Raw genomic sequence first — 20224 nt, 5'->3', positions numbered from 1 at the left:
CTGCAATAGGCATGTCACCCTCAAGGGTATAAGGATCCATAGATCCATATCATAGGGCTCTGAGCACTAGATTTAAATCCCAAGTGGGAGTTAATTGTCTAAATGTGGGACGTAATCTTTGGATGGCTTTAACAAATCTAATTATCCATGGGTGAGAGGCCAAAGGATAATCCAAGAAAGTGCTCAGAGCTGAAATCTGCACCTTAAGGGTACTAGGTCTTAGCCCCATATATATAGAAGTCCCTCTCAGGATCCACGTTGAAAGGTGTAATCGTTCCGGGTTTTGATGTAAAACTGGTCCTTGATAAATGATGTCCTTCCATAGGGGAAGTCTGATTGGGTTCTCTGTTGTCATGGCTCCCAGCAGCGGAAACCAGCTTCTTTTTGGCCAGAATGGTACAATCAACAGAACTGTTGCTTGGTCTTCCTGAATTTTCCTGAGTACCATCGGGATGAGTGCTAGTGGAGGAAATGCATAAGAGAGTGGTTCGTCCCACGTCTGGCTTAAGGCGTCGACTGCTTCCGGCAGGTCCATAGGATTGAGGGAATAGAATCTGGCGACCTTTGAATTCTTCCTTGTAGCAAATAGATCTATCCTGGGAGTCCCCCAATGGTGACATAGTCGTTGAAAGATCTCTTGATTTAGCTCCCATTCTGTCGGACAGACTTCTTTTCTGCTCAAATAGTCAGCCAGAACATTCTGAGATCCCTCTAAGTGCACTGCCGTTATGGATAGAACTGTTTTCTGCCCCAAAAAAATATTCTTTGTGCCAACTCCTGAAGTGGTTTGTGTCTGGGACCTCCTTGATGTCTTATGAAGGATACCGCTGTCATGTTGTCTGTTAGGATCTTCACGTCTGTTCTTCAAGCGAGAGTGATTTCTTCTTAGAGCCTCCCAAACCGCACACAGTTCTCTGTACTTTGAAGATTTTTGGCTGATATCTTTTGGCCATCTGCCCTGGATGAATGATCCTTCTAGATGGGCTCCCCATCCCCACTGACTGGCGTCTGTAGTGATCACCACACAAGGGGTCAAGATCCATGGAACACCCACTCTTAGGTTGCTGTAATGTGTCCACCACTGCAATGACCTTTTTACGGTTTTTGATAAATGGATTATTCTGTCCAGTGATGACTGACGCCGATCCCATATCGAGAGAACTTGATCCTGTAATAATCTTGAATGAGTTTGGGCCCATCTTACACAAGTGATACAGGCCGTCATCTTCCCTAGGATCTTCATGGCTGATCTTATAGTGATCTGATGTCTCAGGAATTCTATGATCAATTTCCTCATAGACTCCTGTTTTACTTTTGGCAGAAAAGATTGTCTTGAGGTAGTATCTAGAAGGACTCCCAGGAATACTTTTCAGGACTCGGGTTTTAGGTGTGATTTCTTCCGATTTACGACCCAACCTAGGTGTTCCAACACTGAAATGGCTCGATCTCTGTGTAGAGTTAAGGAATATTTTGTTCTGGTTACCAGCAGAAAATCGTCCAAATAAGGAATTATTGTAATTCCTTCGTTTCTTAAGAATGCCACTACCTCTGCTACCAACTTTGTAAATATCTTTGGGTGCTGAGGCAAGGCCGAACGGGAGACACTGGAATTGGAGGTGGCAGGTTTGGTCCGGAAATTTTACCGAAAACTTCAGAAGTTCTTGAGATGTTGCATGGATTGGAACGTGATAATACGCGCTTTTTAAAATCGAGCGTACACATTACCGAATTTTTGTCTATAAGATGGATAGTTGACCTTATTGATTCCATTCTGAATCTTTTGCATTTGACATACGCGTTTAATGGTTTTAGATTTATTATTGTGCGTGTTTCCCCTGAAGGTTTTGGGATTGAAAATAGGGAAGAGTAGTGACCTCTGGCTATTTCTGAGAGACAGATAAAAAGAAAAACTTATCTGAGTATGTGACAGTTCGTCCCATCTCGCCATCCCCATTTTGGCATTCATGGCAGACCGAGCATAGCATTGATCTATAAGAAAGTAATGAGGGATTGGCCTCAGATGCTTTGGGCTCTTATATGCACTGGTTCAATCTAAATGAGAGACCCTATATGCGATACCTGTTATAGCAAACACTAGCTATTGAACCCGTTCTACGCCCGGGTGGCGAGCATTTATATTGGTATATGGTCTCCATCATGCGCTGCTGCCATCCTGCGCCCGTTCTGTCATGTGCTGCTGCCATCCTGCGCCCGTTCTGTCATGTGCTGCTACCATCCTGCGCCCGTTCTGTCATGTGCTGCTGCCATCCTGCGCCCGTTCTGTCATGTGCTGCTGCCATCCTGCGCCCGTTCTGTCATGTGCTGCTGCCATCCTGCGCCCGTTCTGTCATGTGCTGCTCCCATCCTGCGCCCGTTCTGTCATGTGCTGCTCCCATCCTGCACCCGTTCTGTCATGTGCTGCTCCCATCCTGCACCCGTTGTCATGTGTTGCTCCCAACCTGCGCCCCCGTTCTGTCATGCGCTGCTGCCATCCTGCGCCCGTTCTGTCATGTGCTGCTCCCATCCTGCGCCCGTTCTGTCATGTGCTGCTCCCAACCTGTGCCCCCGTTCTGTCATGCGCTGCTGCCATCCTGCGCCCGTTCTGTCATGTGCTGCTCCCATCCTGCTGCCATCCTGCGCCCGTTATGTCATGCGCTGCTGCCATCCTGCGCCCGTTCTGTCATGTGCTGCTGCCATCCTGCGCCCGTTCTGTCATGTGCTGCTGCCATCCTGCGCCCGTTCTGTCATGCGCTGCTGCCATCCTGCGCCCGTTATGTCATGCGCTGCTGCCATCCTGCGCCCGTTATGTCATGCGCTGCTGCCATCCTGCGCCCGTTCTGTCATGTGCTGCTCCCATCCTGCTGCCATCCTGCGCCCGTTATGTCATGCGCTGCTGCCATCCTGCGCCAGTTCTGTCATGCGCTGCTGCCATCCTGCGCCCGTTCTGTCATGTGCTGCTGCCATTCTGCGCCCGTTCTGTCATGTGCTGCTACCATCCTGCGCCCGTTCTGTCATGTGCTGCTGCCATCCTGCGCCCGTTCTGTCATGTGCTGCTGCCATCCTGCGCCCGTTCTGTCATGCGCTGCTGCCATCCTGCGCCCGTTCTGTCATGTGCTGCTGCCATCCTGCGCCCGTTCTGTCATGTGCTGCTCCCATCCTGCGCCCGTTCTGTCATGTGCTGCTGCCATCCTGCGCCCGTTCTGTCATGTGCTGCTGCCATCCTGCGCCCGTTCTGTCATGTGCTGCTCCCATCCTGCGCCACTATTCTATTATATGCCCCCCATAAGACGCTCCAGTGTGTATGCCCCCGTATGCTGCGGCCATATAAAAAAAAAAAAAAAATACCATACTCCCCCATCGTCCGGCTCCACTGCAGGTGTGTCTTAAAGAATATGGCGCCGGAAAGCGCGGACTGCGCAGGCGCCGATTCCGGCAGCAGGAATCGGCGCCTGCGCAGTCCGCGCTCTCCGGCGCTATTTTCTTGAAGACACACCTGCAGTGGAACCGGAGTGTGTCTTCAAGAAAATGGCTCCGGAAAGCGCGGACTGCGCAGGCGCCGATTCCTGCTGCCGGAATCGGCGCCTGCGCAGTCCGCGCTTTCCGGAGCCATTTTCTTGAACACACACTCCGGCTCCTCTGCCTGTGACTGGACTCTGTCACAGCAGAGGAGCCGGGAGACGAAGCCGCACGCAGCGCTGGAACGGAGGACAGGTGAATATACTTACCCTCCCTCCTGGCGCGTCCACGGTCCCTGACTCTCCGGTGGAGATCGAAGTATGCGTTCAGTGCTTACGCATACCGCGATCTCCTGGGAGCGTCACTCTGTGGGGGCCAGACTGCGCCGGCGCTTGCGCCTGCGCAGTCTATAAAGGCTTCGGACAGAGTGACGCTCCCAGCAATATATTATAGATCTTTTTCATTTGTTTTTTATTTTCTCTTGTTTTGTTTCATATTTTGCTAATTTTTTATTTTCTGATATCTGATGCTGAGCTCACGTAGTACTCGGGGTGTAAACTCATATCACCCTTATAAATGAGCTCTCATAGAACCGAGCATAGCATTTACCTATATGAAAAGAACGAGGGATTGGCCTCAGGTGTGTTGGGATCTTTTATGTATTGGTCCAATCTAAATGAGAGACACCATATGCGATACCAGATATAGTAGACATTTTTTTATTTGTGTTTTTTTCTTTTTTCTTGTTCTGTTGAATATTTTTGCTTATTTTTTTCTGATACATGATACTGAATCTGTATGGTAAATAGGGTGTAAATGTATATATCACCCAGACAAACGGGCTCGCATAAGATCGGGTATTGCATTTATCTATGAGAAAGTAATGAGGGGTTAGCCTCAGCTTTATCGGGCTTTCTGGTGCATTGGCCCAATTTAAATGTGAGACACTATATGTGATACTTGATATAGCAGATATCTTTTCATTTGCGTTTTATGATTTTTTCTTGTTTTGTTGAATATTTTGCTCATTTTTTATCTTTGACATCTTATGCTGAATCCGTATGGTATCCAGGGTGTAAACTTATATATCACCCAAACATATGAACATTTATTGAGTGAGCTAATGTATCTGCTATTCCGGATTTGAGACACCTTATCTAGGTATCTGCTTTGTGTATGGGTCCTATGTATAGGTCTGCCTTTATGACATGTAGGTCATGATGTGCTAACAAAGACAGTGACACATTGGTACATATACTAGAGGTGTCTATTCCCTATGACCTCTGAGTATTTATGAGCACAATATATATGTGCTCTACTGTACCCCATTATTTTGATCTTTGATCATTGCTCGTGTATCATCACTCATATTTTAAGAACATTTATTCATCGAGCAATATCTATACCATTTTTTGCTGATATAGCTTTGGGGTACACGCAATTAGTGGACTTTTACGCAGCACTATCTTTTGCTGCGTTGTTTTTAGTATGTTTTGTTACACTTTTTTCCGGTTTTTGGTTAGTGTGACCTTTTGGTCAATTTGTGTGTATGTCTGTGGGGACCTGGGCGTGGGTAGTTGGAAGGGCCTAGTAGGGCTAGAAGGGACAGTCGACGTGGAGCGGGGGCGCCACATCGAAATTTAGGGTGCCAACCTCCGCTGTTAGGTAGGTGAAAGCCACTATAGGGCCACCTAACAGGGACTGTGTCAGGAATACATTTGTTACTACTTCCTGAATTTTTCCTAGCCTACCCAAACCCTGGTGGTTGATGTTGGTAGCATGCATTTAAGTACATTTAATTGTCTTGAGAATTTTAGATATTATTAATAAAGTATTTTTTTAGGATATTTCGTTTCTTTGTGGTTGTCCAAGCAAATATATCCTTACATTATTCTAATTGGTTGTCTACTCTGACTTTTTTGTCACTGGCAGGGATGTCTGTTGAGCCTCCTTATCCAAAGTATAAGAGTGAGCACAGCTTAGGGACCAAAATTACGTGAGAAGGTAATCTGCGCTATGCGCACTTACCCCTGCCTCCTCACTCCTGAGATCCATATCCTCTGTTAAATAAATGATGCTGTGTAAATGGGACATCCCCTGCCAGAAGGATATTGCGGCACTGCTGCACTTACCCTTCGACTCCGGCATTGTAGACCTCCTCTCTGGCTGGCTACAGCTGTGCGTCCCCTCACTCCTGTGCTCAAATCTGGCGCTTGTTGCGTGGAACGCTGGACGCCACATCCGGCACTCTTTTATGATGTCCCTGCGTTCCACACAGTGGAACGCACACTTGGCCGCCGAATCTGCCGGAAATGACGCCGCTGATGTCACCGGAAGTGACACTACCTCACTTACTTCCGCGTTCCACGTAGTGGAACGCACGCTGATCCCGGGAGGTTCTGCCGCTCCTACATGCTCGTATCAGAGCATGCGGACCCTTGCGCCTTCCTGGCGCCGGCGCCTCTTGAATCCTGGCGCCCGAGCCGAGTACCCCCACCCGGGAGGAAGCGGCTCACCCAGGAGCTCGTCCGCTCGACTGGTCTCTGGGGCAGAGGAACTCCCACCTGGGAAGTATCTGCCCTGGGCTAGCGACGAGGGGGAAGGATATTGGAACCAGCCGCACGATCCCCCTAAGCCCTTCGGTCCGGTAAGCTTCTCTCGTGTGTCCCTCCATGCAGGGACAGGAAAAACACTAAGGGTAAGGGGGCGGAGTGGGACCTTTTAACCTCTCGTGGTGTTTCCTGTCCCTGCAAGGAGGAGGAGGAGGACGTCCTCCAGAGTGCTGTCAGGGGGACGTCCTGGAAAACTACATTTAAGCTGGTTTGCTACCAATTACTACACAATAAGTAATGTGAAAACAGCGATACATACTTCTTATTAGATATAAAATCCAAAGCTTGATACACCAAAGAGTAAAGATATTCAACCTGCATAAGAGAAATAAAATCAAATAAGATAGGATATAGTTTAGCAGTAGAGCTCAGATTAGCCTGATTTACTGAAGATTATTATTGTGATGCATAAAGAATTCTTAGTGCAACATTGAAAAAGAAAAAAATACTTTATTACTAACTGAAGCTCCACCTTTATAATACTTTGTATTAATTGCAAACATAACTGCATAATGAATGGCTATGGGAAAATAAAAAACATGTAAGAGAAGAGAATCTATTGGATGTCAGTCTATTCGATGAGCTTTTGAAGCAGAAGACATGCTTCCCCAAAAATCTTTTTTTAGTTTTGGTTTATTTTTCAATTTTTACAGCGTCTTTGTGTTTTCTTTCTTCATATAAAATAAGGAGTGGCTCCAATACCGCTTGAAGAATGGTCAGGCCATTTCTTTTAGCTGCTTTGTAGATTTGAAAACTTGAACCAATTTAAAAAAGAAAAGACTGAATTTTGCACAGTAAGTCTTTTTCACATGGTTATGCACATGTGCACTCTTATAAACCGATAGATACTCATAAGAGCACCAAATGGGTCCCAATATTGTTAATATTAGACAGCATAAATATAAACCCTATGCTGTTAAAAATAAATATAGGTAGTGGAACCCTGAATAATACAGAGGGGTTATTTGAAATCAATATATAAACTTAATTAATTATAGATAATACATAGGTGGGACAATAACAAGCAAAAGGTAAACAGTGAAAAAACAGCTAAAAAATTGCCACTATCAACAAGATGACAAAATGGATAAGGGCAATAGAAGGAGAAAGAAGAAAAAAAAAAAAAAACAACATACATGCCCCAATGGGCGCAGCGGCACATAAAATCCCAAAGAAGCAACCAGGTAAATACAAATGTAAGCCTATTTAGTATGAAAAGCTGAGTATGTGCTTACTTGCAGTAAGTAGAAAAGCTCAATATCATAATAGTGACAAATAACAGAAGCTCTTCTTTTATGGGCGATCGCTAAGAATAACTAAGTGGAGGCAGTGTCGCCATGCTTTAGGTAAAATGGATAAAGGAGCCAATGCTCCAAACTGCATACAGAGATCCCCAACGGACTGGATTAGGAAGAACCACGTATCAATATAATAATGAGTGACTGGTGCTATCCAGTTTAGGTGATTACCCGGTGCAGCCCAGCATAGGCGGTAATGTCAGATTAGCAAATAAATAAGAGTCCAGAGTCTGGCAGAACATAAAGCAGATTGTTACTATACCTTGGGACATGATGTGACTGGTGTGCCGCTGCGTCCGTAGGGCATGTGAGGCCTCGACGCGCGTTTCACCGCCTACGGCTTCGTCAGGAGGCGTAATTAAAAGCAGGAAGTCATGGGTATATATATCCGAGAAATGAGGTATCATCGGCGAATCGGCCATGAGGGGACGGCCCGGCGTACCGCGTCGGCGATGGGAGGGAGGACTAATGTCATCACGTCCCATCGCCAAGGCAACACGTCCGAGTCCTCCACAACATCCGGCCGGGGCAGCGCATGCCCAGAGCGCGTCTGCGCCTAAATAACAGGAGGACATGCTGAAGTGTCCGAAAGGAGAGACCGGTCAGTAGATGAAAAATCTGCACACGCGCCGCTCCATCGCGCGGGGACAGCGTCCGGTACGCGGCGGGGGGAAAAGAAGACAGGCGTCATCACCACCCGTCGTCATGGCGACGCGTCCAGGCCGCCCCATCGCGAGAAAGGTACCGCGCATGCGCAAGACGCTGAACCAGAAGGGGAGATATAGGGAGCTGGGAAACACCGGATTACGTACCGGTAATGCTCTTTTATAGAGCCACGACAGCACCCACTGAGAGAGGGGATCCGCCCCTAGGAACAGGAAACCCTACGGAGAGATAAAAGGGGCGGTCCCCCTCGCTCCCACAGTTTGGGTTACAGAGATTGCGAGGAACCGCCCACCAGTTTTAGTAGACAATTCTTTATCATCATTATAATTTAACTATGTATAAGTACAAGAATCCACCACCCTTAACAGTGCTCATATGTACACTAATATATATAAATGGGAGGGAAGTGAAGGGGTGCTGTCGTGGCTCTATAAAAGAGCATTACCGGTACGTAATCCGGTGTTTTCTCTTCGCCACGACAGCACCCACTGAGAGACTTTCAGAGATAGTTATTTGGGGGGGATTATCGTATTAAGGACTGATCTACCGAAACACAAGTCAGTGGAGGCAGATAAATATAATCTATAGTGACTATAGAAGGTAGAAGGAGAGGACCAGGTTGCGGCCTTACATATGAGTTCTATAGGAACCTCTGCTCGTTCAGCCCAGGATGATGCTATCGCCCGGGTGGAATGTGCCTTCACAGTCTCAGGTGGATTCTCCCCTTTAGATGAATAGGCCAGGTATATCGCCTCCCGAATCCATCGGGATAGTGTGCCTTTTGTAACACCAGATCCTTTCCTTTGACCCTGGAAGGAAACAAAGAGAGCCCTGCTCTTCCTCCAGACGCTAGTCCTATCCAGATAAGTTATTATAGCCCTTCTCACATGTAAAGTATGGTACTTCTCTTCTTCCTGGTCTGTAGGATTATTATAGAAAGAAGGAAGAAGGATCTCTTGAGATCTATGGAATTTTGTACACATTTTAGGTAGGTAGGAAGGGTCTGTTTTCAGGAAAATTCTATCAGGAAATATTGACATAAAGGGAGGATCTACTGATAGCGCCTGTATGTCACCTACTATTCTTGCCGATACTAACGCGACAAGAAGAACGGTCTTAAGTGAAATATATTTAATGTGAGCTAAGTCTAGAGGCTCAAATGGATGACCTGTTAAGGCTTCCAGGACCAAATAAATATCCCAAGGAGGCATCTAGGGAATCTGAACTGGCTCTGATCTCTGGCAAGCTGAAATAAATCTAGCTATCCATCTATTACCCGCAACATTGTGACTATACAAGGCCCCTAGAGCAGAAACTTGTACCTTCAGAGTATTAACTGAAAGGCCTAGGTCACGTCCTTTTTGAAGAAATTCTAGAATAGTGGAGACGGGAATTTCACTAGACAACGCTGATGGATAGAGATCTAGAAATTTCTTCCACACTCTCACATATATGTCAGTAGTGGATCTTTTCTACTTGTCAACAAGGTATTAATTACACTATCGGAGAAGCCTCTTAGTTTTAACAGCTGCCTCTCAAATTCCAGGCTGTCAACCTTAGTCCCTTCACATGAGGGTGGTTGAAGGGCCCCTGGGAAAGAAGATCCTGATCCTCCGGGAGGATCCACGGCTCCGAGATGGACATGGCTCTGAGCAGGGAAAACCATGGTCTTTTTGGCCAAAATGGGGCAATCAGGATTATATTTGCCCGGTCCTCCCTTATCTTCCTGATTACTGTTGGTAGAAGAATCAGAGGAGGAAAAGCGTATGCTTTCTGAAATGTCCAAGGAGTCTGAAGGGCATCGAGAATGTCGGGATTGTCGGCCCGGAACATTGAAGCGAATCTTTTTAGTTGTCGGTTTTGTCTTGTGGCGAAGAGATCTATCCCGGGTGTACCCCATTTCATAGTTATTTTGAAAATTTGATGATTTAGGACCCACTCTCCTTGGTGGAGGGTATGACGACTGAGGAAGTCTGCTCTTGAGTTGTCCACTCCTCTGACATGCAGCGCTGACAGGGACAGAAGATGTTCTTCGGCTATGGTTAGAATGTCTTCGGTTATAGACATGAGCGTTCCTGATCTTGTTCCTCCTTGATGATTGATATAGGCGACTGATGTCATGTTGTCGGACAGAATTCTGGTATGTGTCCCGTGTAGCTGCGGAAGGAATTCACATAGAGCATGATAGATAGCTTTTAGCTCTCTTATATTAGAAGAGTCGTCTGACTCCGTGACTGACCATAATCCTTGGACTAAATGGTCTTTTAAATGTGCGCCCCAGCCAGTAGGACTGGCATCAGTATATATTATATTTGAGGGTTTAACTACCCAGGGGACTCCACTGACCAGGTTTTTTGGATCTAGCCACCATATCAGAGATTGGATTACATTATTAGAAAGGGAAATTTTAATATTTAAATGACCATGAGATTTTTCTTCTTCATGTAAAATTGCATACTGTAAATGCCTCGAGTGAAATTGGGCCCATGGAACCGCTGAAATACATGACGTGAAGGAGCCAAGAAGGGACATGCCTTCTCTCAAAGAAATTAGGGGTTTATCTATTACCGACTGAACTTTATTCCTGACCGTTATCTGTTTATTTTCCGGAAGGAAACATTTCTGGCTTGTAGAATCTAATATAATCCCTAGGAAAATTTGCCGAATTGTTGGGATAAGTCTAGATTTTTCCCAGTTTATTATCCAACCCAATCTTTGCAGAGATGCTATCATATCACACAACCGTTGTTGACATTGCGAAGGAGAATTTCCTACTACTAAGATGTCATCTAAGTAGGGAATTACGAGAGTGTCTTTTAGTCTTAGATATGACATTACCTCCGCCATTAGTTTAGTGAATACTCTTGGGGCTATAGATAGCCCAAAAGGCATTGCAGTATACTGAAAGTGTCGGACACACCCATTCAATACAATCGCTACCCGTAGATATTGTTGATGCTCTGCATAAATAGGTAGATGGTAATACGCATCTTTAAGGTCGAGAACCGTCATAAAGCAATAGGGAAACAGGCGTTTAATGGTGGACCGGATAGATTCCATCTTAAAGGTTTGATTTTCTAGGTAGATGTTTAATTTTTTAAGATTAATAATAGTTCTGAATGTTCCATCTGGTTTTGGAATAAAAAATAACGGGGAATAGAATCCCTTTCCCTCCTGTAGGAATGGAACCTCCACCAAGACTACCTTAGCTAGGAGATTTATTACCTCCTGCTCCAATGCCTCTTGTTGTAACTGAGACTTTAATGAAGTCAATAGAAATGAGTCCGGAGGGACTCGGGAAAATTTTAATTGAAACCCAGAGGCAATAAGGTTATTTGCCCAAATATTTGCTGTTATGGCCCGCCATTCATTAGCGAAGGAGGACAATCTGCCTCCCACAGGTAGATCTGTCCTAACGGGGTTTTTCTTCAAACTTGAAAGGGCGCTTCCCAAAGAACGCACCCTTTTGTTTTGTGTCTCTTGTGGCCCAGCGATCCTGGTTCTTAAACTCCTTCCTTTTATTAAATGCGGGCTTTCGGAACGCTCTCCTATAAAATGGAACGTAATTATTACTATTTGGAAAGCCTTTCTTCCTTTCCCCTGCTTTAGTTAAGATCTCATCCAGTTTGGTACCAAACAGGTACTCACCCTGACATGGGAGGCTGCATAACTTAGACTTGGTCTGAGGGTCACCTTTCCAGCCCTTAAGCCATAGGGCCCTACGTGCTGCATTGGTTAATCCTGCCGACTTGGATGCCAGGCGTATAGAGTCGGAGAGAGAGAGAGAGAGAGAGAGAGAGAGCGCGAGCGAGCAAGCGAGAGAGCGAGAGAGCGAGAGAGAGCGAGAGAGAGCGAGAGAGAGAGAGCGAGAGAGAGAGCGAGAGAGAGCGAGAGAGAGCGAGAGAGAGAGCGAGAGAGAGCGCGAGCGCGCGAGAGAGAGCGCGAGAGAGAGCGCGAGAGAGAGCGCGAGAGAGAGCGCGAGAGAGAGCGCGAGAGAGAGCGCGAGAGAGAGCGCGAGAGAGAGCGCGAGAGAGAGCGAGAGAGAGAGCGCGAGAGAGAGCGAGAGAGAGCGAGAGAGAGCGAGAGAGAGCGAGAGAGAGCGAGAGAGAGCGAGAGAGAGCGAGAGAGAGAGCGAGAGAGAGAGCGAGAGAGAGAGCGAGAGAGAGCGAGAGCGAGAGAGCGAGAGAGAGAGCGCGAGAGAGAGAGCGAGAGAGAGAGCGCGAGAGAGAGAGCGCGAGAGAGAGAGCGCGAGAGAGAGAGCGCGAGAGAGAGCGAGAGAGAGAGAGAGACCTCCTTTCAGCCCTTCTTCCAAGTCACTCAGCCAAACAAGCATGGATCTTGCGGTGCATGTGGCTGAGATTGCCGGTTTAAAGGCCCCTGCAGAAGTCTCCCATGCTCTTTTAAGGAGCGAATCGGCTTTGCGATCTAGAGGATCTTGTAACGATCCTGAATCCTCTACAGACAGTAAGGATTTCTTTGATGTAGACGCCACAGCTGCGTCTACTTTTGGGGCTTTTGACCATGTTGTGAATTCTTCATCATTAAAGGGGTAGCGTCTCTTTGAGGATGGTGGTAACCCCCTCTGCCCCTGGCTTTCCCACTCTTTTTTGATCAGACTTTTTACTGCCGTTATTACCGGAAAAGAGGGTCTCTTCTTTTCGGATAGGCCAGCAAACATAATGTCTTGCTGTGTTTTAGGGACGTTAAGATCTTCTATGCCCATGGTATTGCAAACTGATCTCACCAGATTGTCAATGCTATCTGTGGGGAAGCACGTATCCTGATCCTCATCTGAGGATATCTCCTGCTGCGATCTATCTGAGTTTGCTTCCTCTAACTCAGACGGCTGATCGGATACAGGTGAAACGTATCCTCTTTTCTCCTTAATACGTGGCTTTCTGTCAACGCTTTGTAGGGCTCGTAATTCTTCCCTAATCATGGCCCTTATATCCTCTGATTTAACTGAGGCTTCCTCACGTAACGTTGATTTTATACATGAATCACATAGCCTTTTAGTGTAACTATCCGGAAGGGGCTGGATACATAACGCACACTGCTTGTGTTTCGCTTTTTCCTTCCTTTTTGCCTATTATAAAGGGAGAGGGACAATAATCAGACTAGTGGGGTAGATGCACACTCACCCAGAAGCTGACCGATCAGGTACCGGCTGAGGAGGAGAGACAGATGCAGGTGGCTTCCTTTTGGACGATCCGCTCTGCCTAGAGCGGCTGCTGCTGCTGGCATGGCTGCGAGGGGTGACGGTGGTAACCTCTAGAGAAGGTACCGCAGGCTCTCTTGCAGAATCCATTCTGGACGCCGGGATGCAGCGCCGGCGTCCTTTCCACATGGGGGCCGCCATGTTCTTCCTGTTGAACCCGGAAGTGCTAACCACGTCCGGGTCGCGGCCATATTAGATACTCCGGCGCTGTTACTGGCTTCAGCGCCGGCATCGTCTCACTCCTCCGCACCCCGGAAGCTTACCAGCACTTCCGGGGGCATACACTGGGCTCCACACCGCACAGGCGTCCGCCGAGGACGGCGCGACGCTACCACCTGGTGCTTGCCCCGCAGACCGCCGGACATCTGCCGCGAACCGGCCCCCACGATCCGGTCTCGCGACGTCTGCCAGCAGAGGGGGGAAAACTGAATCAGTACCCCCGACGCTGCATCCAGTCCTGGAGCCCTTGCCGTCCTCACAGGTAAACTGCGCAAGCGGCGTCCAGGCTGGGAATCCTCTTCACTCCGTGGATCTTCCCGTAGGAACAGGAAACCAAACTGTGGGAGCGAGGAGGACCGCCCCTTTTATCTCTCCGTAGGGTTTCCTGTTCCTAGGGGCGGATCCCCTCTCTCAGTGGGTGCGGTCGTGGCGAAGAGAAAATAGAATACTAGGGTCCGCTAAAGGTATAATCTATAAAGGCAAGATAGTAAAACCTAGAAACAACTTAGAAAAAAGAGATAAAGAAGAGCTCCTATGGCAATCTAGATGAGAATATATAAATATATATGTATGTTACTATAAGCGGACATAGTTAAACAGTGACATAATTTGGGCATAATCATGCATATACAGAAAGAACGTAAAGAAACGTATGTACAGAAATAATGATCTAAGGAGACATGCATCGAAACACTTGAAAAATAGTAAAAACACATGATAAATGCAAATGCCCTGTCCTTGGACTGAAAATGGCCATACTTAGATCGCCATTTGATCAGCCCAAAAATCCGTTTAAGGGTTTTCTGCTATATTGCCTTATAATACAGAGGCCTGCTATTAAATCATTAGGTGGAATATAAAAAAGTACAGTTACCCACCTCTGTTGATCTAATTAAAGAAAACCTTCTTAGGGAAGGTGCATAGTACAATCATATAAAGGTCCTAGCACAACTTAAGTAACACAGATACTGTAGTACCCTTTAGAATATGACAAAATATAAGAAGATCTAGTCCATAGTGTTTATCGTAGTTGGTCCGTATTCGTGTAGTATGTCATCCGTAGCTCTCTCTCCGGATAATATCTCCTGTTCGATGTATGTCCTCATAAGATGGAATATGATACGTCAGAATGTGTCAAAAGAATATCTGAAGAGTAAAAAGTAACAAATAAATATATATACAAATACACATAAACAAAAGGAAAACCATGACTAATTAAAATAGCGCATAGATGGAAATTAAAGGAAAGACTTGAAACTGATGGCTTCATTAAGGCCGAATGGTATCATAGTATTGAGTGTCACGATCCATCGTGTCTCTTTTTGCAGGAGCTTTTGTTTTAAATTACCGCCGCAGATTCCCATGTAGACATGGTCAATGCCGCGAGCTATCATGCCTTTTGGATTGCATGCATGGGCCTCCAGAAAATGTCTTGGAATTGTTTTAAGGAGATGTGGTTCTGAGCATTGTGCTGCGTTTTTAATGTCTCTCACATGTTCTTGTATGCGGATTTTAAATGCTCTGGTCGTCATACCGATATATATCAGGCCACAGGGGCAACTGATATGATAGACGACTGCCTCTGTATTACATGTGATATGATGTACTATTTTGTAGATCTTATCTCCTTGTGTTGTGTCATCTTGTTGATCGTGGCAATTTTTTAGCTGTTTTTTCACTGTTTACCTTTTGCTTGTTATTGTCCCACCTATGTATTATCTATAATTAATAAAGTTTATATATTGATTTCAAATAACCCCTCTGTATTATTCAGGGTTCCACTACCTATATTTTTAACAGCATAGGGTTTATATTTATGCTGTCTAATATTAACAATATTGGGACCCATTTGGTGCTCTTATGAGTATCTATCGGTTTATATGTTAGGCCTTAGGGACTTTTTTCCGTTTTGGCCACGGAAAATTCTTTTTAGGTTACATGGTTTTCTCATTGTACTGTGTCTATAGACTCCCTTACAGGTTTCATGGACTACAAGAAGCGGGACAAAACCTGGGTGACACAACTCGGGGTGGTATTTGGTGAGAGGCAGCTGAATGATAGAGAGAAACCAGATATAAAAGACTTGAAACTGAAAATCAAAGACCTTTTAAAAAAACGGACAAAAACTTGGTGGAACAAGGCCGCTCTAAAAAGAATTTTCTGTGGCCAAAACGGAAAAAAGTCCCTAAGGCCTAACATATAAACCGATAGATACTCATAAGAGCACCAAATGGGTCCCAATATTGTTAATATTAGACAGCATAAATATAATCCCTATGCTGTTAAAAATAAATATAGGTAGTGGAACCCTGAATAATACAGAGGGGTTATTTGAAATCAATATATAAACTTTATTAATTATAGATAATACATAGGTGGGACAATAACAAGCAAAAGGTAAACAGTGAAAAAACAGCTAAAAAATTGCCACTATCAACAAGATGACACAACACAAGGAGATAAGATCTACAAAATAGTACATCATATCACATGTAATACAGAGGCAGTCGTCTATCATATCAGTTGCCCCTGTGGCCTGATATATATCGGTATGACGACCAGAGCATTTAAAATCCGCATACAAGAACATGTGAGAGACATTAAAAACGCAGCACAATGCTCAGAACCACATCTCCTTAAAACAATTCCAAGACATTTTCTGGAGGCCCATGCATGCAATCCAAAAGGCATGATAGCTCGCGGCATTGACCATGTCTACATGGGAATCCGCGGCGGTAATTTAAAACAAAAGCTCCTGCAAAGAGAGACACGATGGATCGTGACACTCAATACTATGACACCATTCGGCCTTAATGAAGCCATCAGTTTCAAGTCTTTCCTTTAATTTCCATCTATGCGCTATTTTAATTAGTCATGGTTTTCCTTGCTGTTTATGTGTATTTGTATATATATTTATTTGTTACTTTTTACTCTTCAGATATTCTTTTGACACATTCTGACGTATCATATTCCATCTTATGAGGACATACATCGAACAGGAGATATTATCCGGAGAGAGAGCTACGGATGACATACTACACGAATACGGACCAACTACGATAAACACTATGGACTAGATCTTCTTATATTTTGTCATATTCTAAAGGGTACTACAGTATCTGTGTTACTTAAGTTGTGCTAGGACTTTTATATGATTGTACTATGCACCTTCCCTAAGAAGGTTTTCTTTAATTAGATCAACAGAGGTGGGTAACTGTACTTTTTTATATTCCACCTAATGATTTAATAGCAGGCCTCTGTATTATAAGGCAATATAGCAGAAAACCCTTAAACGGATTTTTGGGCTGATCAAATGGCGATCTAAGTATGGCCATTTTCAGTCCAAGGACAGGGCATTTGCATTTATCATGTGTTACTACTATTTTTCAAGTGTTTCGATGCTTGTCTCCTTAGATCATTATTTCTGTACATACGTTTCTTTACGTTCTTTCTGTATATGCATGATTATGCCCAAATTATGTCACTGTTTAACTATGTCCGCTTATAGTAACATACATATATATTTATATATTCTCATCTAGATTGCCATAGGAGCTCTTCTTTATCTCTTTTTTCTAGGTTGTTTCTAGGTTTTACTATTTTGCCTTTATAGATTATACCTTTAGCAGACCCTAGTATTCTATTTCCCAGCTCCCTATATCTCCCCTTCTGGTTCAGCGTCTTGCGCATGCGCGGTACCTTTCTCGCGATGGGGCGGCCTGGACGCGTCGCCATGACGACGGGTGGTGATGACGTCTGTCTTCTTTTCCCCCCACCCCCGCCGCGTACCGGACGCTGTCCCCGCGCGATGGCGCGGCGCGTGTGCAGATTTTTCATCTACTGACCGGTCTCTCCCTTCGGACACTTCAGCATGTCCTCCTGTTATTTAGGCGCAGACGCGCTCTGGGCATGCGCTGCCCCGGCCGGATGTTGTGGAGGACTCGGACGTGTTGCCTTGGCGATGGGACGTGATGACATTAGTCCTCCCTCCCATCGCCGACGCGGCACGCCGGGTCGTCCCCTCATGGGGCGGAGCATCATGTCCGGCAGTGCGCCGATTCGCCAATGATACCTCATTTCTCGGATATATATACCCATGACTTCCTGCTTTTAATTACGCCTCCTGACGAAGCCGTAGGCGGCGAAACGCGCGTCGAGGCCTCACATGCCCTACGGACGCAGCGGCACACCAGTCACATCATGTCCCAAGGTATAGTAACAATCTGCTTTATGTTCTGCCAGACTCTGGACTCTTATTTATTTGCTAATCTGACATTACCGCCTATGCTGGGCTGCACCGGGTAATCACCTAAACTGGATAGCACCAGTCACTCATTATTATATTGATACGTGGTTCTTCCTAATCCAGTCCGTTGGGGATCTCTGTATGCAGTTTGGAGCATTGGCTCCTTTATCCATTTTACCTAAAGCATGGCGACACTGCCTCCACTGAGTTATTCTTAGCGATCGCCCATAAAAGAAGAGCTTCTGTTATTTGTCACTATTATGATATTGAGCTTTTCTACTTACTGCAAGTAAGCACATACTCGGCTTTTCATACTAAATAGGCTTACATTTGTATTTACCTGGTTGCTTCTTTGGGATTTTATGTGTCGCTGCGCCCATTGGGGCATGTATGTTTATTTTTTCTTCTTTCTCCTTCTATTGCCCTTATCCATTTTGTCATCTTGTTGATAGTGGCAATTTTTTAGCTGTTTTTTCACTGTTTACCTTTTGCTTGTTATTGTCCCACCTATGTATTATCTATAAATTAATAAAGTTTATATATTGATTTCAAATAACCCCTCTGTATTATTCAGGGTTCCACTACCTATATTTATTTTTAACAGCATAGGGTTTATATTTATGCTGTCTAATATTAACAATATTGGGACCCATTTGGTGCTCTTATGAGTATCTATCGGTTTATATGTTAGGCCTTAGGGACTTTTTTCCCGTTTTGGCCACGGAAAATTCTTTTTAGGTTACATGTGCACTCTTGTTGCCTTTTTTAAAAGGATTTTTTCAAGCAGGTTCCAGGCAGAATTAGTCCAAAAAAAAAAAACGTATGCATTGCACATACAATAATAAAATAAAAAAAACAAGTGCTGCTCCTCAACAGTATGTATAATACATGATATTTATTATAATTAGGCCATACAGTATACAGAAAGCATCTACAGAGCACCAAAGGGGAAAGTCAAATACACTGCAGCTTCTTGGGGTTATTAGGCAGCTCTTGCATGTTCATCTTCGTGAACTGCACATATTAAGTCCTGATGTAAAGAGTAGGGGGTAACGGAGTACAATTTGTACATTACCTGAGCCACAGGAATGTTGTGTCCGAAGGTACAGTACTTAATCGAAGATTGGGTGTATGGAATCAGTGTTTCAAGGTATGTGTGGTTGGTTAGTTGGTTGGTTGGTTGTTTTTAAAAAAAAAAAGCTCAGCAAACTATGCTATCAATCAAAAAGCAACTGAACTAAGCAATGATGCCAAAAAGAACATAATGCAGTGTAGAATGAAGTGTGTCTATTCTTACTCCCCACTTATTCTATTAGTGATCCAGCAACAATGCTTTCATTACTTCCTCGAATTGTTTGCAACTGGACGGCATGTCGCCTGTCTTACTTTGGTCATTGGGATTCGTTATGCCAATAGTACAACAAGTGACCGCTGCAGCCATTGACTGACTACAAGTGGTCACATGGTGACCACCTGTAATCAAATATAAGGAAGACCAAAAGAGCATTGGCACTGGATTGCAAACTGTAATAAGAGGAGAGTATAGATCCATTGTCATTTGCAGCTAGCTTTAATATTTTTTATATAGGTTGGATTAGCAATTTTTAGTGCAGGATAATGCACAAAAAAAGGGAGACAAACTTACTTTTTTACTGTATATACATGCTGATCCTTGAATAAGGAGAGCGGCTTCTGCAAAGTTCATGGTGGTTTTACCTCCATCAAAAGATATGCAGATCTGATCCAACTATAACAATATAAATTCAATTATTTTAAGACTTCATCCTAAATCGATAGAAAATACCGTAATAAAAAGAAAATGTGTTATAAAATATCTAGATATTTTCATTGTATTTTGTAGAAAGCAAAGCAACGTACAGATCATGAAACCAAAATGCGCATTTGCTTTCTATTCAAACACAAGAGGAAATATTAACTTTAGGCTATGTGCACACGTTCAGGATTTCTCGCAGAAAATTCCTGAGAAAAACCGGACATTTTCTGCAAAAAATCCGCAAGAAAACCGCATGCGTTTTTGCCACGGTTTAGACGCGTTTTTGCCGCGTTTTTTTCCGGACACTTTCTAATGCATTTTGTAGTGGGAAATCCGCAAAAAAAACCGCAAAATTAATGAACATGCTGCGGTTTTTACCGTGATGCCTTTTTTCGCGGAAAAAAAACGCATCATGTGCACAAAACATGCGGAATTCATTCTAAATGATGGGATGCTTATTGTATGCGGGTTTTTTTTGCAGTTTTATAGCGTTTTTATCGGGAAAAACCAGAAAAAAAAAGCAACGTGTGCACACAGCCTCAATGTCACAGGTAAAATCTCTGCATCTCGAGCTACAATGATTCCACTGGCTGTCTGCAGTGAATGAAGTGGTTAGACACTGCACAGGACTTTCGCTGACCGCAGCAAACTCGGGTTTAGCGTATATGACTCATTATTGCTTAATATACAGTGCTCAAAAAAATAAAGGGAACACTAAAATACTACATCCTAGAT

At 44.7% G+C, this 20224-nt stretch overlaps 1 protein-coding gene across 1 annotated transcript in view; it reads right to left on the bottom strand.

Annotated features, from left to right (window-relative positions):
- The window catches only part of NCAPH2 (non-SMC condensin II complex subunit H2), a 205580-nt gene that overhangs the window by 152700 nt on the left and 32656 nt on the right, over nt 1-20224 (bottom strand). Inside the window, exons 3-4 of the mRNA XM_069765477.1 lie at nt 19361-19462; nt 6328-6383 (exon numbers count right to left, since the gene is read on the bottom strand). Coding sequence (XP_069621578.1) covers nt 6328-6383; nt 19361-19462 — 158 coding nt within the window. The remainder of the gene's footprint in view (nt 1-6327; nt 6384-19360; nt 19463-20224) is intronic.

Source organism: Ranitomeya imitator, chromosome 4, assembly GCF_032444005.1.
Source record: "Ranitomeya imitator isolate aRanImi1 chromosome 4, aRanImi1.pri, whole genome shotgun sequence".
NCBI classification, from domain to species: domain Eukaryota; kingdom Metazoa; phylum Chordata; class Amphibia; order Anura; family Dendrobatidae; genus Ranitomeya; species Ranitomeya imitator.
This window is presented reverse-complemented; position numbering and strand designations above follow the sequence as displayed.